Source organism: Mustela nigripes, chromosome 3 (assembly GCF_022355385.1).
Source record: "Mustela nigripes isolate SB6536 chromosome 3, MUSNIG.SB6536, whole genome shotgun sequence".
Classification (NCBI taxonomy): Eukaryota; Metazoa; Chordata; class Mammalia; order Carnivora; family Mustelidae; genus Mustela; species Mustela nigripes.
Genome location: NC_081559.1, coordinates 102,840,860 through 102,861,935, shown reverse-complemented (window position 1 = coordinate 102,861,935; position 21,076 = coordinate 102,840,860). Strand labels below are relative to the sequence as shown.

At 36.5% G+C, this 21,076-nt stretch overlaps 1 protein-coding gene across 5 annotated transcripts in view; it reads right to left on the bottom strand.

Moving 5' to 3' along the window:
* Positions 1-21,076, bottom strand: part of EPB41L5 (erythrocyte membrane protein band 4.1 like 5) — a 141,261-nt gene that overhangs the window by 36,253 nt on the left and 83,932 nt on the right. For 4 of the 5 annotated variants that reach the window (XM_059394462.1, XM_059394464.1, XM_059394466.1 and 1 more), the window contains exon 17: positions 1,026-1,189. In XM_059394462.1, the coding sequence (XP_059250445.1) occupies positions 1,026-1,189 (164 nt within the window). Of the gene's footprint in view, positions 1-1,025; positions 1,190-21,076 lie in introns of those variants that run through there. The other variant, XM_059394468.1, reaches the window with a different exon arrangement.

The window sequence follows — 21,076 nt, the reverse complement described above, 5'->3', positions numbered from 1 at the left end:
TTGTCTGATTGCTTAGGCTAGAACTTCTAGTACTATGCTGAATAGCAGTGGTGATAATGGACATTCCTGCCGTGTTCCTGACCTTAGTGGAAAAGCTTTCAGTTTTTCTCCATTGAGAATGCCATTTGCAGTGGGTTTTTCATAGATGGCTTTGATAAATATAGATAGAGGTATGTGCCCTCTATCCCTACACTTTGAAGAGTTTTGATCAGGAAGGGATGCTGTACTTTGTCAAATGCTTTTTTAGCATCTATTGAGAGTATCATATGGTTCTTGTTCTTTCTTTTATTGATGTATTGTATCACATTGATTGATTTGCGGATGTTGAACCAACCTTGCAGCCCTGGAATAAATCCCACTTGGTCGTGGTGAACAATCCTTTTAATGTACTATTGAATCCTATTTTGGTGAGAATTTTCACATCTGTGCTCATCAAGGATATTGGTCTGTAATTCTCTTTTTTGATAGGATCCTTGTCTGGTTTTGGGATCAAGGTGATGCTGGCCTCATAAAATGAGTTTGGACATTTTCCTTCCATTTCTATTTTTTTGGAACAGTTTCAGGAGAATAGGCCCTTTTAATCTTTTAAAAGATTAAGAAAAAACAGCACTCTTCCTGGATTGTGTATTTTTGCAGGTTCGGGCAACAATACTCCTCATTAATAACAAAATACTTTCTAGGAGCCAAAGGAATATCCAAACATTTATTAAATCCTGTGCTATATAGAAAATCCTTAAGTAAATCTTTTTTCTCTTAATTTTCATCCAAGAAACAGTACAAAGCAAGTTTGAAAAGTCATGAATGCTTAATGACTTATAAATGACACAAATGTTTAATTGTCCTAATTTGTGCTCTTAACTATTTCGATGGACCCTCAAGCCAGAAAAAAAAATAACTATTCTTTATTAAATTTTAAAATCCAAGTGTTACATAAAATATTTTTGAAAAAACAGATTTAAATAGCTAATTTTAAAGAGACGTGAAATAAAAAGTTGTCCCTGATGTTACATAGAACATTTACTTACTCCCGCATTCCTCTTTAGTTCCTTCCAATCCAGTTTGCCTGGTGACTATGTTAACTTCATCTGGCGCTTGGGGTATTTCCAGAGTATCAGGTGCCCCAACTATATCATCAATGGTTGTTTCCAGTAATTCTGGACTATCTAGCAAATCAGTATTCAGAGGCAAGCTGGAAGGGTGAAAGAAGACTAACTTAGACCGAGAAATGTATCATGAATTTAAATACTAACAAAAATACCTGTTGGGTAAAAAAAAAAAATTCATGTAAGAGGTTGCATCTCAACTGGTTTAGTTATCTGTCAAAACCTTTTGGGCAGACCTTTTCCAGCCAAAAATGGTGCAAAAGGGACAAGATTTAGCATCCATCCCCTCTGCCCTAAAATAACCTAAGGGGTAAAAAAAAAAAAAAAAAAAGAAATTATTTTCAAGATATTTAGACATCAGATAACAGATTCAGGAAACAAAAAAGGTAAGCCCTATGATGGCCTTCAGAGAATTTCCACACAGTGGTGCAGAAAAGGTGAAATGAGACAGAACATGGAGAAGTCCCTTAACTGAGAATCTAGAAAGACTAAGGGAGATAAAGCACCAGAAGGGAGAGAGCAGCACTTCAAGGAGAGAATCCTGAGGATCTGCAGAGGGTCCCCAGCAATATTCAGCAGACCAACAGAGAATACACGTGAGGAAACTCCCTTAGGCTGGGGAATGAATCATCCAACAGGATTTCCTCTCTCCCTTTGGCTGGAAAAAGAACTAGTGGCACTCACAATGGGCCACAGTGCCTGTTCCCACACTGTAAAAATATATGATTCACAAGGCACTGAATATTCAGAAAGATCTTGCCTCAGTAGTGGAGAATAATGGCAACAGGCCCACCTAATACATAATAAAAGGAAGACCTGAAAGGACCAAACTGTTTCCAAGTAGTAACTGCATCCTAAAACAAAGCTCAAGAAGATTTAGAGGACTATAAAATTATCTAGCATCCAACAAAGTAAATTTCACAATATCACTCATACACTGAAAAATTACCAGAATGCAAAGAGGCAGAAAAAAGATATCCCATATTTAAAAGAATAATCAATCAATAAAAACTAACATCAGAATTAGCAGAGAAGGCATTCTGCATTCCGTATGTTCACAAAGTTAAGCAGAGACATAGAAAATATAATAAGAGACCCAAATCAAACTTCTTGAGAGCATGGAGATGAAAAATATATTGACTAGGATGGACAGCAGATTTGACATTAGAAAAGGTACTGAATTTGAAAGCAGAGCAATAGAAATTATACAAAATAAAACACACAGAGAAAAAAGAATCCCCCCCAAATGAAAAGAATATCAGTTAGCTGTGGGACAACTTCGAACAGTGTACTGTGTAAGTAATTTGAATTCCAAAGTGGGAATGGGACCAAATAAATTTTTAAGGAAATAATGGCTGAAGTTTTCCTAAAGTTGGTGAAACAAATAAACCCACATATCCTAGAAACTTTAAAAAACCCTAAACACAAGCAATATGAAGGAAACTCACCTAAGCACATCATAATCAAACTGCTTAAAACCAATGATAAAAAGAAAATCTTGAAAGCAGCCTAAGACAATATATGTTCAAAGGAATAAAGATAAAGATGACAGCAGATTTCTCATCAGGAGTAATACATGCTGGAGGGCAGAAGGGGAACATCTTGAAATCACTGAAAGAAAAAAATATCAACCCAAATTTTATAGCCAGCAAAAACCAAAAAACAAAACCCTATTTAAAAAACAAAGAAAAAGTTAGGCATATACCAAAGGAAAATAAAAACATATGTCCACCAAAAAATGTGTACACAAATGTTCACAGCAGCATTATACGTTACGGCCAAAAAGTGGAAGCAACTCAAATGCCCATCAACTAGGAATGGAGAAATAAAATGTGGTATAACCACAGAAGGGAATACTAACCAGCAATAAAAAGGTGTGAAGTACTGACGCATGCTACAACATGGATCACCCTTGAAAACATGACATTAAAGGGAAAAGGCCAGACACAAAATACAATCTATGAGTCCATTTACATGAGATGTCCAGGACAGGCAAATCCATAAAGACCAGAAGTAGATTTGTGGCTGCCAGAGGCTGGAGGAGGAATCAGGGCAGAATGCAGACTGATTGCTGGGGTGTAAGCCATGAAATTAAGATTCAATATTAAGTGCTGTCTTGACACTTTGGGCCTCACAGGGCCCCAAATGCACTCCCCTGCTCTTACCAGATATGGTCCCCCACCCCCTCACTCCCATCCACTGGAAAAGATCCTCAGGCACCTGGCTGGCTCAGTCAGTAGAGCTTGTACTCTTAATCTTGGGGTTTGAGTTTGAGCCCCACACTGGGTGTAGAGATTACTTAAAAACAAAATCTTAAAAAAGAAGAGAAAATTTTTCCATCTAGCTATACCAGCTGTATTCTGCCTGGTTATTAATGAATTTTACTTCCCTGCCAGCCTGTGAAATTATTCAAACAAGTAATCACATCTTCTGGTGGAAACCAGAGGTCACCTTATCCTCATGTTACTATAAAGCCTGCCTCCCACAGCTCATGCTTATTCACTGTGCCCCCAGGTAGAATTCCCACATGGGCCTGTATGTTGTAAGGTTTTCCCCTCCCTTGAGCTATGAATATATATGACTAACAAATTGCTATCTATCTCATCTGTCCAGTGTTGGGTGTTGTATGCTCAGCCATTTTGTAGTATTTAGGGTAGGAGATGCCTTCTCTGTAAGAGTGAACAGGAACTGTTCAAAACAATTGCTAAAGGGTATGGGGTTTCTGCTAGGGGGACAAAAATGTCCTTAAATAAAACTGTGATAAAGGCGGCACAATCCTATGAATGTCCTAAAAACACTGAATGTTCACTTTAAATGGTGAATGCTCACTTTAAATGGTCAATGCTATAGAATGTGAATTATATCTTAAAAAAGCACAAAAGTCGAAATAAAAAGTCATTCATACAAAAGAATTGATGACCAAGGACCTGCACTAAAAAAATATTAAAGGAAAACCTACAGACAGAAGTAAAATGAACACTGTATAATGGGATTTATAACATATGTAAAAGTAAAAATGCTTGAGAAATGAAAATTAAAAGGCTAGGGAGTAGAAATGTAAGTACCCTACAGTAAGGTTCTTATACTATATATGAAATGGTATAATATCCCTTAAATGTAGACTGTGGTAAGTTGTTTACACTAATGCAATCATTAAAGCAAAAACAAAACAACACAAAACAAAAATACACAGAGTTATAGATTAGGACTGAAGAAAAGACATAAATGGAATTGTTTTTAAAAAACGTAATTAATAAAAAAGAAGGCAGAAAGAGAGGAAGACAGGAATAAGAAACATGGGACAAAGAGGAAAAAACAAAGATGACAAACTTAAACTTAATCATAGCAATAATCATAATACATGGAAATGGTCTAACACTAATATTTAAGTGCAGAGATTGTCATTTAAGATTTGAAAATGAAAATTCAATTATATACTGACTATTTAAACAATTTAAGTATGAAGAAACAAAGATTAAAAATAAAAATATAGAAATTTAAAAATGAAAATTTAAAAAAATGAAAATATAAAGATAGAAAAAGATATATCAAGCTAACACTAGTTGAAAGAAAACCTGACTAAATATATTGATATCAGAGTAGAGTTCAGGAGCAGAGAACAGTACTTAACATGAAGATGATCATTGTATCAGGATAAAGGAGTACTTTAATCCAGAGAACAATACTAAATATTTATGAACTTAATGACAAAGCTTCAAAATACATGAAGCCAAAACTCAAAGACCTACAAAGAGTAATGGGACAAATCAGTAATTACAACTAGAGATTTCAATACTCCATTTCAATAACTAATAGAACAACCAAGCAGAAAATCAGCAAGAATATAATAGACTTAAACAACACTAACCACAACTTTACCTAATTAACATTTATAGAACACTACATCTAACACAGCAAAATACATGTTTTTCTCAAGTGCAAACAGAATAACCATTAAGACCATATTCTGGGCCATAAAATAAGATTCAATACGTTCAAAAGGATTCAAGTCATATAAAATATAACATATGTTCTTTGACCAGAACAGAATTAAATTAGAAATCCAAAACAGAAAGATACTTGGAAAATCCTCCAATATTTGGAAATTATATAAGGCAATGCTAAATTATGAATGGCTCAAAAAAGATTCCAAAGGGAAGACTGGAAAAGTATTTTGAATTAAATAAAAATGAAAGCGTAACATATTCAAATTTGTAGGATCCCACTAAAGTAATACTTAGAGGAATTATTTATAGTACTAAATATCTATATTTGAAAAGAAGTTAATTCTCTTGGGAAATCAGTGACCTAAGCTTATACTTTGATAAACTACGAAGAGATGAACAAATTAAATGCAAAGGAAGAGGAAGGTAGAAAATAATGAGTATCAAAAGAAAACAATAGAGAAAACGAATTAAACCAAGAGCTAGTTCTTTGAAAAACTTAACGTAATTGATATCCTCTAGTTAAACTGGTAAGGAAAAAATAAATATTTATTTACTAATATCAGGAAATGAGAAAGGTGACATCATTACAGATCCTACATATATTAAAATGGTATAAGAGGGGCATCTGGTTGGCTTAGTCAGTGAAGCATGTAGCTCTTGATCTTGGGGTCGTGAGTTCAAGCCCCATGTTGGCTGTAGAGCTTACTTTAAAATAAATAAATAAAATGGCATAAGGGAACATTAGAAACTTTACACCAATATATTCAACAACCTAGATAATAAGGAAAAACTCCTTCAAAAGTACAAATGACCAAAACTTACTACAGAACACACAAAATCTAAATAGACACATATAAGAAACTGAATTAGTAATTAAAAATCTCACTAAGAAAAACTCAGGCCCAAATGACTTCCCTGGTAAATGCTATCAAATATTTAAAAGAAGAAATAATATCAGTCTTCAACAAACTATTTCAGAAATAGAGGAATAGGCAACATTCCCTGACTTATTCTAGGAGACCATTACTACCTTAATAATGAACCATGCCAAAGACATGAAAAGAAGTTAAGTAAGAAATAAAAAGGATTGGCCACCATGACCAAGTGGGATTTACCCAAGGAAAACAAAGTTGGTTTAACATTCCAAAATCAATTAAGGTAATGTATCATATTAGCAGAAGAAAAACACATGATCATCTCAACAGAGGCAGAAAATGCATTTGACAAATTCAACACCATTCATGGTAAAAACTCTTTAACAAACAAGGAACAGATAAAACATCCTTAATCTGATAAAAGCACTTACAAAATACCAACAACTAAGATCACATTTAATGGCGGAATGACTGAATGCTTTCTTCCATAAGACAGAAAATTCTGCTCAACACTGTACTAAAGGTTCTAACTTAATGGAGTAAGGAAAAAAAAAAAAGGAAAAGAATAGAAAAGTTAATCAAGGATACCCAGGCTGGAAAGAAAAGGTTAAAAAAAAAAGAGGTTTTTACATGCAGATGACAGAATCCTAGATTTCCTAGAGTCCTAGAAAGTATTAAATTAAGTTCAGCAAAGTTAAAAGATACAAGATCAACATACAAAAATCAAGTATATCTGTATACTATGCAATGAAAAACAGGAAGTTGAAATTAAAACAATTCCATTTACAGTATCACAAAGAATAAATCTTAGAATAAATTTAATAAAGGACAGGCAGGACTTGTATACTTAGAACTATAATAAATAAACTAATGGTGATCTAAATAAATGAAAAGACATTTCATGTGCATGAAGTGGAACATTAACATTGTCAAGACAGGAATTCTTTCCAAATTGATCTACAACTCAATGCATTCAAGATCTAATTTCCAGCAGGCTTTTTTTTTTTTTTTTTGGTAGAAACTGATAAGCCAATCCTAAAATTTATATAGAAACTCAAAAAAGCTATAATAGCTTTTTAATAATAAGAGTTGGAGGATATACACCACCAGATTTTAAAACTTAACTTTAAGTCCCAGTAACCAAGACAGAGTGGTACCAACACAAAGATAGACATGTGAATCAACAGAAAAGAATTAAGAGCTCAGAATTTCTTACATTTTTGGTTGATTTTTGCCAGCACAAATCAATGGAGAAAAGAATAATCTTTTTTAAAAATGCTGCCAGACAACTAAATATATATGCAAATGAAGTTAGACCTTTACCTCACACCACACATAAAAATTAAATCAAAATGGGTAACAGTCCTAAGCATTAAGAGCTAAAACTGCAAATATTTCATGAAAACATACAGGAAAAAAGTATTTTAGTTTGAGGTGGCAAAATGTTCTTAGGATATGACACCAAAGGTACAATCCATAAAAGAAAAAAACTTGATAAGCTAGACTTTATCTCAATAAAATGTCTGAGTTTCAAAAGACACTATATGGCGGGGTGCTTGGATGGCTCAACTGATTAAGTATCCAACTCTTGGTTTCAGATCAGGTCATGATCTCAGGGTCATGAGATCCAGCCCCACATAGGGCTCTGTGCTCAGCAGGGAGTCTAAGAGACTCTAGAGACTTAAGAGTCTCTCTCTCCGCCCTCTACTTCTGCCCCTCCCTCTGCTTGCATGCACTCTCAAATAAAATAAATAAAATCTTTTAAAAAAAAGATACAATATGGAAGTGAAAACAGAAGGCAAAGATTAGTAGAAAATTTTTACAAATGATAAATCTGATAAAGGACAAGAATCCAAAATATACAAAGAACTCTTATAATAATAAAAAGACAAGTAACCCATATAAAAATGGGCAAAAGGCTGAACAGACCTTTCTCCAGACAATATACAAATAGCTGATAAGCATATGAAAAGATTCTCAGTATCACCAGCCCTCAGGAAAATGTAAATCAAAACCACAATGAGATACCACAATTCACTCATTACAGTGGCTATAATAAAAAAGACAAAATAACAAGTGTTAGAGAGGATATGGAAATACTGGGACCCTCATGTATTTCCACTCTGGAAAACAGTCTGCCAATACCTCAAAAAGTTAAAATGTAAATTTATCATACAATCCAGCAATTTTCCTCCTAAGAGTCCATCCAAGAGAAATGATACCTTATGTCCACAAAAAGACATATACAGGAATGTTCATAACATTATTCATAGTAGCCCAAAGAAACAATGCAAATTTCCACCAACTTGTGAACAGATAAACAAAATGTGTATATCCATACAATGGACTATTACTTGGCAATTAAAAAGAACAGACTAAGATCCATGGATGAACCTCAAAACACCCTTAGGCATACCTCAGTGGCTCAGTTGGTTAAAGCATCTGACTCTTGATTTCAGCTTGATCTCAGGGTTGAGATTGAGCCCCATGTTGGGCTCTGCCCTGGGCATGGAACCTGCCTAAGGTGCTCTCTTTTCTCTACCTCTGCCCCTCCCCCCTCCCTCTTTCTAAAAATAAGTAAAAATAATAAAAACAGTATTCTTAAAAAAACAGCAACATGTTAGATGAAGAAGTCAGATATAAACCTCTGCATACTGTATAATTCCATTTATATGAAATGTCTAGAAAAGGCAATTACAGAAACTGAAAGCAGATCAGTGACTGCCTGACGGAATGGGAAGGTAGGAGTGTTATTATTTTTTTAAGATTTTATTTATTTATTTGACAGAGAGAGAGAGAGAGATCACAAGTAGGCAGAGAGGCAGGCAGAGAGAGAGGGAAGCAGGCTCCCTGCTGAGCAGTGAGCCCGATGCAGGGCTCGATCCCAGGACCCTGAGATCATGACCTGAGCCAAAGGCAGAGGCTTTAACCCACTGAGCTACCCAGGCACCCCACAGGAGCCATTATTTAAGTGTAGACCAGTACAAGGGAACTTTTTGGGATGATGAAAACATTCCAAAACTGGACTGTGGTGATGACTGTACAATTCCATACATTTCTAAATATAATGAAATTGTATACTTAACAGTAGATGAATTCTAATATTTTTAAATGTCTCAATAAAGTGAAAAAAAAAAAAAACCTTAGCTAAACTCAGAATTTAGAAACTAGACATTATCTAGTTCAGCAAAAGTACAAGATACAAGATCAATAAATAAAAATCAACTGTGTATCTGTATACTAGGAATAAACAAGAAACTAAAATGAAGAAAACAATTCCATTTAGAAACCCAACGTATTCTAAATGTACTGTTTTTTTTAAAGAACTGGAGACTCTCAACCCAATTCCTCTGCTGTGGGAAAACTCAAAGCTTAGATCATTTTTTTTTTTCATCTAATACTGAGTTAGAGCAAAGCAAAGGAACTGCCATTGTTTAGAAGGCTCCAACTTTTCTTACAAGAATGAAATCCACGTTTCACTTACGAATCTTGTGCCTGGGATCCAAGTAAAACAGTAATTGTTTTAAAAACTATTAAAAGAGGTAGTAAGAACAAAGACAATTTCTGTACAAGAGATCTGTGTCCCAGTGCTATCTCTGCAAACACCCAGCTCTACAACTTTGGACAAACCACTTTATCTTGGTTTTCAAAATGTGTTCTACAGACTCCAAAGGATTCCAGACACATGTAACTTATCTATGGGTATGGAAACAGTGGTGTTTTTTTGGTCTCCTCACGATGATCTCATGGATGTTTATTTAGAATTCCAGGCAGGTTTAATTCAAAGGATTTCTTGGCTAGCACTAATTTGAAACCACTGGAGCAAAGGCATTGAGGCACTGTTCATCTTTAACACTGAAACTATAAAAGCCTTTCAGTGTAAAACCATCTCATTAGCTTGTTTTCAAGTCTTTTTCCATTGTTCCAATTGTTATCTTCCCTAAGAGTCAATCAGTGTCACTTGTGGTTTTTGTTTTTTTTAAATAACATCATCAAAAGAAGAGGTGACAGTGGTGATAGAAGAACAGAAGCAACAAAAATACCAGAATATTAGAATTTGTTGAAGCTGGTTAACGAACATATTAAAGCTCATTATATGTTCTCTATACTTCATGTAATTTTGAAATTACATCCCACTACTCTTGGTTTCGGCTCAGGTCATGATCTCAGGGTTGTGAGACTGGGCCCCATGTCAGGCTCTGCATTCAGGGCAGAGTCTACTTGAGAGTCTCTCCCTCTCCTCCCGCCCCTCCCCACACTCATGCGTACACACACTCTCAAATAAAATCGTTATAAATAAATAAAAATTTAAAGATGTGGATAGCAAAGTTTTTAGACAAAAGCTGGTGATAACTTGTGGTAGTTCATTTCCTATGGTTCCAACATGAACACATGACAGAAGTTTTTTTAACTACACCTGCTTTAAAACAGTGCCTTAGTCCATTCAGGCTTCTGTAACATAAATAACATAGACTGTGTGGCTTATCAACAACAAATTTATTTCTTACAGTTCTAGAAGCTGGGAAATCCAAGAATAGGTACCGGCAGATTTGGTGTCTAATGAAGGTTGGCTTTCTAGTTCAGAGACCAATTTTTTTTTTTTTTTTTAAGTATATCCTCATACAAGAGGAGTGCACGCGGGATCTCTCTGGACATGAATCCCATTCATGAGGACTTCACCTTCATGACCTTATCACCTCCCAAACACCTCACCTCCAAATACCATCACACTGAGGATTCTCATCATATGGATTTTGGGGGGACACAGATATTCAGTCTGACATACAAAACTAAGAAAAAAACCATTCACATGGAATTAAATAAAGCCCATATATATAAGGATGTTGAACTGTCACAGAATTTCTGAAGAACAGAGATTAAAAAGTACCCACTATATGTGTCCCAGCTCCAATTTCTTGTTGAAGTCCTAACACCCAGTACCTCAGAATGTGATTTTATTTGGGAACAGGATCACTGAAGATATAATTAGTTAAGTTGGGATGAAATCATATCAGAGAGTAGGGTAAATACTTAACTGAATAGGACTAACATCCTTATAAAAGGGGGAAACTTGGGACACAGATACCCACACAAGGAGAGCACCACATGAAGATGAAAGCATATAGTGGGTGATACTTCTGGAAACCAAGGACTGTCAGCAACCACCAGAAACAAGTGAGAGGCATGTAACAAATTCTTTCTCATAGCTCCCAGAAGCAAGCAATCTTGTCTACTATACCTTGATCTTTTGAACTGCTAGTCTCTAGAACTGTGAGACAAAATTTCTGGTTGTCACCCACTTGTAATGGCAGTCCTAGAGAATTAATACATCTCACATTCTCAAGATCTGAGCAGGACTTACTAAAAAAGAACCTGAGAATGCCACATTATTGAGACCATAAAAGAAAAATAAACAAAAACATTCTGTAAGAAAACTCAAAGAATGCAAGTACACCCTAACTTTTCTCTTCTTCTCCCCAAGAGAGTAGGGCCTTGGAAAATCACATCAGGTAAATGGAAGCTCTGAAAGAACCTGTGAAAGAAAAGAATGGCATCTTACTTTGTGGTAGAGGGTTGCTGAACATCAGAAACTAAGCTTACATCAAAAGCACGGGGACTTATCTGATACATGAATCTATAAGTTTAGGAGCATATATATAAATATATTTCCCATGCAGGGCATATATTTCCTTTAGCATGGAGCAGTCTAAACTCAGTGAGTTGACTGGAGCCACCCTTAATAACATGGAGAAAAAAGACCAGAAGTTGGACAAGGTACAACTGGGTGACTCAGTGAGTTAAGCATCCAACTCTTGATTGCAGCTTGAGTTATGATCTCAGGATTATGAGATGAGCCCTGCTTTGGGCTCTATGCTCAACATGGAGTCTGCGTGTGTCTCTCTCCTGCTCCCTCCACCTCCCTCTAAAATAAATAAATAAAAATTTCAAAAAAACCCTATCTTGATTGGATCTTCGATCAGGAAAATAGCTACACACGGCATTTATTGAAACATTTGGGAAAATCTGAGTATTACCTATATATTAGATGATAGTACCATATCATTGTTTGAGTGTGATAAATATGTACAAGAATGTCTGATTTTTGGACATACATGCTGAACTATTTAGGGATGTACTAAATAATGTCTGCCTTATGATCCTCTCAATTACTTCAGCCGAGAAAATAAATGTTAGCAAACAGGCAAAATATTAACAGGTAGAAAACATAGGGGTAAGGAATATGGCTATTCATCCACCATTCTTTCAATTTTTCTGTGGATTTGAGTTTTCCAAAACAAAAAGTTGAGAGGGGAAAAAAAAAATGCTTTTGTTTCCTTGAGCCAGGTAGAAGTCCGGCTTAAAGCCCATTCAATGAAACTACACCCATGAGACAAAATGTACCAAGGTAAGATGACCCACACAATACAAGTGTACTTTTTTTTTTTAAAGATTTTATTTATTTATTTGTCAGAGGGAGAGAGAGCAAACACAAGCAGGGGGAGTGTCAGGCAGAGGGAGAAACTGGCTCCCCATTAAGAAGGGAGTCTCACGACAAGACCCGAAGGCAGTCACCCAAATGACTGAGCCACCCAGGCGCCCCACAAGTGTACTTGAACAAGAGCTGAGCAGGGAATAAAGGAAAGAAGAGTGTTGCCAAAGGTGAAATATGAGGTATCCTGCCTATATGGGGAAGTGATCAGTTCTATGAGGGCCTTTAAAAAAAAAAAGTATTATAGTACAAAAGAGATAGCACCTATTTACAGGCAATGACACCATGCTGGGTTACAATAGCATCATGCAAGTAAAACTGCCCGTTTCCTCTTTCTTCTGATAGTAAGTACAAGAGTGAAGAGGAAAAAGTAAAGATTAAAAGAACAAACCACCACCAAATTCCTATCAAAATGAGAAGGAGGGAAGGGGCAATCATTAAATTGGATGTAAGATTAAAATTGGAATTTCTGTAACTTAAAGTATGTTTCAATTACTAAAAATAAGATAATTCTAGGGGCGCCTGAGTGGCTCAATCAGTTCAGCGTCTGCCTATGGCTCAGGGTTCTGAGATCGAGCCTTGCATTGGGCTCCCTGCTCAATGGAAGCCTGCTTCTCCTTCTCCCTCCGTCTCCTGGCTGGGCTCATGGTCTCGCTCTCATTCTCTATCTCAAACAAATAAATAAAATCTTAAAAAAAAAAAAAAAGATGATTCTTATATGTACAAATGAAGAGCTAGGAAGGGAAAAGAAGAGTTGACCTTGCATAGATGAATAGAGTAATCAAAAGAAAGATAAAGCAGAGAAATCAGGCTTTTCCAAAAACAACTCCCAGTAATGAACCTGGGCTCAAGCCAGGAGGAACTCGGGATCTGAAAGCAGAAACAGGCACTGAGGTAAAAGGAAAAAAACAAAAAACAAAACCCAACTCTCCCTGGGAGGAATGAAACCCAAGACACCTCAAATGAGACTATAAACAAGAGTCAGACTCACTACTTGAAACAAAGTACTGTGTCTTCTAGATAGGAACAAGAGGCTGAAGAAGCTCAATTCACAAGTCCAGTCTCAAATCAAAAGACAGTGCTTGCCCGCAATGAAGGGAAGAATGAGAAATATCAGGGCGCCTGGGTGGCTCAGGGGGTTGCCTGTCTGCCTTTGGCTCAGGTCAGATCAGGCTGCCTGCTCAGCAGGGAATCTGCTTCTCCATCCCCCTGCCCTTGCACACTCTCTCTCTCTTCCTCTCAAGTAAATAAAACCTTAACAACAACAACAACAACAACAACAAAGAATTAGAAATATCTGTGCAACCAATAATAAGACCACCACACCTGGGCATAAGGATGGGAGGAAACTCTTCTGGAAGATCTTACTGTAAGACCTTCGTCAGAGCTGAGGATTTCAGAAATTGAGGTAGGGGCAATTTCAAAACTGCCTTACTAGGAAGGAGAGAGAAAGAAGAAAGAAAGAGAGAGAGAGAGAGAAAGAAAGAAAGAAAGAGAAAACCTCTTTAAAATAAGGCAAGTTGATGGCATAAAAACAGACACATAGACCAGTGAAACAGAGTAGACCGCCCAAATATGGACCCTCAACTCTATGGTCAAATGATCTTCGACAAAGCAGGAAAAAATATACAGTGGAAAAAAGACAGTCTCTTCAATAAATGGCACTGGGAAAATTGGACAGCTATGTATAGAAGAATAAAACTCAACCATTCTCTTACACCATACACAAAGATAAACTCGAAATGGATAAAAGACCTCAACGTGAGGCAGGAATCCATCAGAATCATAGAAAACATAGGCAGTAATCTCTTCAATATCACCACAGCAACTTCTTTCAAGATATGTCTCCAAAGGCAAAGGAAACAAAACTGAAAATGAACTTTCGGGACTTCATCAAAATCAAAAACTTCTGCACAGCAAAGGAAACAGTCAACAAAACAAAGAGGCAACCCACGGAATGGGAGAAGATATTCGCAAATGACAGTATAGACAAAGGGCTGATATCCAGGATCTATAAAGAACTCCTCAAACTCAACACTCACAAAACAGATAATCATGTCAAAAAATGGGCAGAAGACAAGAACAGACACTTTTCCAATGAAGACTTACAAATGGCTAACAGACACATGAAAAAATGTTCATCATCACTAGCCATCAGGGAGACTCAAATCAAAATCATACTGAGATACCACCAGTTAGAATGGCCAAAATTAACAAGACAGTAAATAATGTATTTCACTTATGAAAGTGAAATATGGTTTCACTTATTTGTGGAGCATATGAAATAACACGGAGGACATGGGGAGATGGAGAAGAGAAGGGCGTTGGGGGAAATTGGAGGGGGAGACAAACCATGAGAGACTATGGACTCTGAAAAACAATCTGAGGGTTTTAAAGGGGCAGGAGGTGGGAGGTTGGGTGAGCCTGGTGCTGGGTATTATGGAGGGCACGTATTGCATGGTACACTGGGTGTGGTACATAAACAATGAATTCTGGTAAACTGAAAATAAATTTAAAAAAATTTTTTTAAAAATAAAGCAAGCCGAAATCACAAACAAAAAATTATAAAGCATGTAAAAAAGAAACGGAAATCATTAAATTTCTCATAAAATCACTCTAAAGTGACAACATAAGGACACAAAATCACATTCACTTATAAGAAATAAAAAGGTGGGGAGAGAGAAATTTGAAGGGAGTGGAACAGATGAACAAGCTGTCATTGATTAGAAAAATTATAGAAAGCTAAAACCTAATTTTGGAATAGGGAAAAAAACTAAGTCATTCCAGAGAACTAAACTTGTAAATATTTTCTCTCTTTTCATGGGTTTCTTTTCACTTTCTTTAGTATATGTGCTGCCGAAGCGAGCACTCTTTTCACTTTCTTGACTGCATCCTTGGAACACAAAGTTTTAATGTTTGATGAATTCCAATTTATTTTTTCTTTTGTCACAGGTGCTTTTGGTGTCCTATCTAAAAAACTATTGCTGGGTCCACGAAAATTTACTCTTGTGTTTTCCTCTAAGACTACTATAGCTCTAACTATTAATTTTATGTCTGTGATCAATTTGGAGTTCATTTTTTTTACATGATGTGAGATAGGGGTCCAATTTCATCATTTTTTATATGAACATCTCATTGTTCAGCAGAATTTAATAAGTAGTGTTGACATAACAGGAGAACCATTTGGAAACAAACTAGATTCATTCTTTATACCTTATACCAAAGTAGTTCTAAGTGGATCCAAGATTACTGATATTATATAGTTACATTATTGAAATTACATTATTATATAAGTTACTGATATTATACAGTTAATATCCCCAATATACATTAAAAACTCCTTGAAAATTAAAAAAAAAGTGAACAGCCCTGTTTGAAAAGGCAGGAGATGCTACAAATAAGACTAATTCACAGGAAAAAATGGCTCTTAAACATACAAAAATACGTAATAGAAAGAATTAAAAAAAATACACTGAATATATCCATCCTTAATCTTGATCATGGTGTTAATATCACATGCCAAAATTTATCAAACAGTTTGCATTAATTTACCTCATCGTGCATTAAATGTACCTCAATAAAGCTATAAGGGAAAAAAATACATTTCATCTCCAATGAAAAGGAATCTAGCAACACCTAGAAAAATTTATATTTACTACCAAAGGAATACCGTAATTACACAGGGAAAAAAAGGAACTAATCCAAGTAAATTTTAAGCTCAGTATTTTATTTACTCTCAGTCTAAAGAGAACTGTGGGGAAATACTGAACTGAACTTAGATTTGTTGTTGACAGTGGTAGGGGTACAGCAATTCTGAAGCTATTTAAGCATGTCTCAAACAAATATGAAATTAATATACTGCTGGTAGTTAGGTTGTTTCTCACTAGGAGATAAGGAAGATAGAAATAAGGAACTAGGGAGGCAAAGAAAAACCTTAGATATGAGATAGGGATTAGAGTATCAGTATGAATTTATGATTTAAACATACCTATTTTTTTTAACTCTGTCTACTAAGTCTAGAAGCAATGACATTTACAGGAGCAATGTACATATATAATGCCCAGATCTTGAATGCTAAATACTATTTTAACTAAAAGGAATCAGGTTCTTAAAAAAAAAAAAAAAAAAAAAAAAGGCTGAGTTCAGAGCTAAGGCAAAGGAAGTACAAGATGAGTGTGGAAGCTCTAATATCAAAAACTAAAAAGGTTCTCAAAAAGTGAGGTGGGGGGCACCTGGGTGGCTTAGTGGGTTAAGCCTCTGCCTTTGGCCCAGGTCATGATCTCAGGGTCCTGGGATCGAGCCCTGCATCGGGCTCTCTGCTGGGCAGGGAGCCTGCTTCCCCCTCTCTCTCTGCCTGCCTCTCTGCCTACTTGTGATCTCTCTCTCTCTCTCTCAAATAAATAAATAAATAAATTTTTTTTAAAGTGAGGGGGGACATAGGAATTGGTATAGGACGTAGTTTGACAGGGTTCTCTTTGGCCAGATTTAGAACAGTCTGACTATCAAAAGAATAAAAATAGTGACGAACTGGGGTGCCTGGGTGGCTCAGTGGGTTAAAGCCTCTGCCTTTGGCTCAGGTCATGATCTCAGGATCCTGGGATTGAGCCCCGCATCGGGCTCTCTGCTCAGCAGGGAGCCTGCTTCCCTCTCTCTCTCTCTCTCTGCCTGCCTCTCTACCTTCTTGTGATCTCTGTCAAATAAATAAATAAAATCTTTAAAAAAAATAGTGATGAACTATATAATACATTGAATGAAAGAATCTGTGAATCTACGTATAAATAGATCAGAAAAAGTTCTACCAACTAACCAATTAATGTGAAATGACAGCAAATCACCATTTTGTAACAATCATAGTAACTAATTTTCACGAATAAGTGAAAGTTTGCTGGGAGACAGAATATTTGCACAAAGTATTCAGTAATTTTTTACAAAACAAAGATAACTAATGTAGTAGAAAAATCCGATAAACAACCCCCAAACCAAGTCATCTAAAACCAACACTATCAGTAATGGACAAAGCAGCATCAAGTACCTCTGATGTGATGTGCCAAAGATGTATCATATCTGTAGCGAGAAGTCGCATGTTTCTGCTGTCAAGTGCATAAATGGAACTGAATCATGAAGAATCAATCAGTTAAATCCATATTAGGGACAGTCTATGAAACAATGAACATGTACTACTTAAGAATGCAAATGCTGTGACAGAGAGGCTGAGGAATTGCTGCAGATTAAGATACTCAAGAAATAACAAAATGTTAATGTGTCATTCTGAACTGGATCAAAGCAGTTGCTATAAAACACAGTTTTAGGACAAACAGGAAACTTGAATATGAACAGTATAGAGTAGGTAATAGCAGTATACTATATCTGACTCCCTGAATGTGGGAACAGCCTTGGGGCCATGTAAGAGAATGTTATTTTGTATCCCTCTCTCACTTAAAATCCACCATAGACTCCCTGTTGTAGGTGGAATAAAATCCATTCTTTTTTCTCCTGGCCTACAGGGCCCTCCATGACTAGGTTCCTTCCTAGCACCCTCAGAAAGCTCCATCCACACTGGTTTTCTTTTCTACTCCTCAAAAACCAACTGACAGGCCTCTATATTATTAGCTGTTATGTCTGCCTGAGATACTCCTTCTTTCCATAGCTGACTCCCTTATACCACTCGTATCTCAACTTAGGTTATCTCTTCAAAAGCCTATCCCTCACCCTGCAGTCACTTACTATGATATGACCTTCCTTCCTTAATAGCATGTTACTATTTGAAATCCTGGCATCTGTATCTGTGTATTTATTATTAGCCTCCTTTACTAGAATATATGTCATAAGAGTAGGAGCTTATGTCTTGGTCACTACTGAATTTCCAGAATGTAGGACAGTGCCTGACACAGTAGATACTTAACAACTAGTCTCTAAATGACTGAGTTACCAATTTTGACATGTACCCAGTAGGGAGTCTACCATTTAAGCATGATGAAAATCCTAAGGAAATCTCAACAACTTTACATGCTTAGTACTGGGGTGAAAAAAGGGAGGGTGATAACTTTTTAGTATAAAAACATTATCATCAGGTCAGGAGACACACAAAAACAACTTATTACATTCATTCTGACTCTCAATATTATTATTTCTTTTCAAACTAAACAAAGCAGGAAGACAGGAAGAGAGGGTTTAAGAGGTAGTGAGGGGGTAGGGGCTGGAAGAGTGTGGGGGAGAGCACACACAAGAGAGGGTGAGCACAGGATGTGTACAAGAGGGGAGGTATTAAAAGAACATCTACTGTGGAAGATAGCAGCAAGGGTTTCTCTTCCAACCACTTTCTATCTCAAAACAAACCCCCAAAGTAGCAGGATCCACTAAAACTCATCTTCCAATAAACCTGTGGCTGATAGATTCAAGTTATAAAAGATTTGAATGGTGAACAATCATTTACTTGCTCACTACCACACCCTTGCATTTTAGAACAAACTGTGATGTATCTGAAGGTCATTTATGCCACATTCTTGTGTGCTGCTGTTACTGAAATTTTCATAGGTAACATCAGATAAAATACTTCCCCTAACTGGTTTGCCAAAGCCACTTCAGGATTTATCTCTGTATGTCACGGCTGGCGCAACAAATCGACCAGGAAACGAGGGTAAGAGGATGGTGAAAAGAAATTAAGAGACAAAGAGATGGGGGCAGGAGGGACACTGAGGATGATGTCCAACAGTGCTGATTTTATTCCACATCTTTCAAGCATTTATAAGGCAGACCACAACAGAAGGAGTAATACATCAGTATCTAGTCAGATGACCGCAGGTTTCTATAACAAGTTTACATTAACTACAAGCAAACCTCATGATGCCAGGTAGTCTGGACTAATGCTATTAGCAAGACAATCAACCAGGGAGTGGGTTATGGGAGGTATAGGAACAACAAGGACCACCTAAAAATTCATGACCCTGACCACATTGTTCCCTTCTGTAGGGAGAGGGTGTAGGAAGTCACGTAGGCAAGTGCACGACATACAGCACATACCCTTTCTCAGTGTTACTCAACTTTCCTGTCCTTAACCCCTTGTCAAGGCACCTGGACTTTAAAGGAGACACAAGTCAGGGCCTGGTTTGATCCTCGACTCCAACTGTGCCGTGGCCTCCAACATCTGTATTTTCTAGTATTTGTTACACAGCAAGAGAAAATGAAACACTAATGAACCTGGCACACCATGCTCTCAATAACTGCTTAAAAAAACTTACTACACCCACTCTTTTCTTCCCTAGAGAAATATGTATATGATTTAAATGGAACATTCTTATTGTGCCTTCATCCAGAAAGATTTGTGTAACTGCCCCATTGAAACCTGTGAACAGATAACGGGATTATAAGTAAAGAGAAGTCAGAAGAGAATTATAATTAAAAAAGTATAATTTCTAAAAGCAAGTAATTCAACCCTGAGCACCCCATCTCATAAAGATGTGAACTACAAAACAAACACTATTTACTTAATCCTTTTACCTTTTCTCTCTAGAACAGAGAAATAACTAATCCTGGTGTTAAGTGCTGTCACAGGGCCTTGCTTTCATTCCATACAATCAGCTTTGCATAGGTAGGGACAAACATAATGTGCCACCAAAGTAAAGTAAAATGTTCTATGAAAACACTAAATAAAGACAAGCTTCCAGAGAAAAAGGAGCACAAATGAAGACAGAATTTCAAATACTACTGATAAAGAAATAAAAGATGACTTATACCCAATTTTCAAAATGGGCAAAGGATGTGAACAGACATTTCTCAAAAAAAGACATGCAAATTACCAATATACATATTAAAAATACCTAATATCATTAGCTCCCTGAAAATGCAACTCAAAGCCACAATGAGCTACCTACCACCCCCAAAATAACCAGGATGACTAAAATGAAAAAGGTAACAAAGTTGCTGGTAAAATATAAAATGGTGTAGCCACTTTGGAAAACAATTTTAACATTCATTAAGATGTTAAACACAGTTACCACAAGACCCAGCAATTACACTCTATCAATATATCCAAAAGAACTGAAAACACCTGTTCATGAAAAACAAAAAAAACCTGTATCTGAATCCGGAGAGCAGTACTGACAATAGCCAAAAAGGACAAACCCAAGACCCATCAACTGATGCACAAATAAAAGGCTATGTACCATATAAAGGAATATATTAAACCATTAAAAGTAATCAATTACTTATAAATGCTACAACATACACACACACACACACACATTTTTTTTTTTTTTTAAGTTAGCTCTACACCCAGTGCAGTGCTTCAACTTATGACCCTAAATCAGGGCACCTAGGTGGCTCAGTCAGTGAAGTATGATTCTTGATTTCAGCTCGGGTCATATTAGGGTCCTAGGATTGAGCCCCATGTCAGGCTCCACGCTCAGTAGGGAGTCTTGCTTGTCTGTCCCTCACCCCTGCTTGTGCTCTTTCTCTCAAATAAAAATAAAATCCTAAAAAAAAAAAAAAAAAAAAAAAAAAGTTCTACTGACTGAGCTAGCCAGGCACTCCAACATGAATAAATCTTAAAAAACACTATGCTAAGGGGCGCCTGGGTGGCTCAGTGGGTTAAAGCCTCTGCCTTCAGCTCAGGTCATGATCCCGGCATTCTGGGATCGAGCCCACATCAGGCTCTCTGCTCTG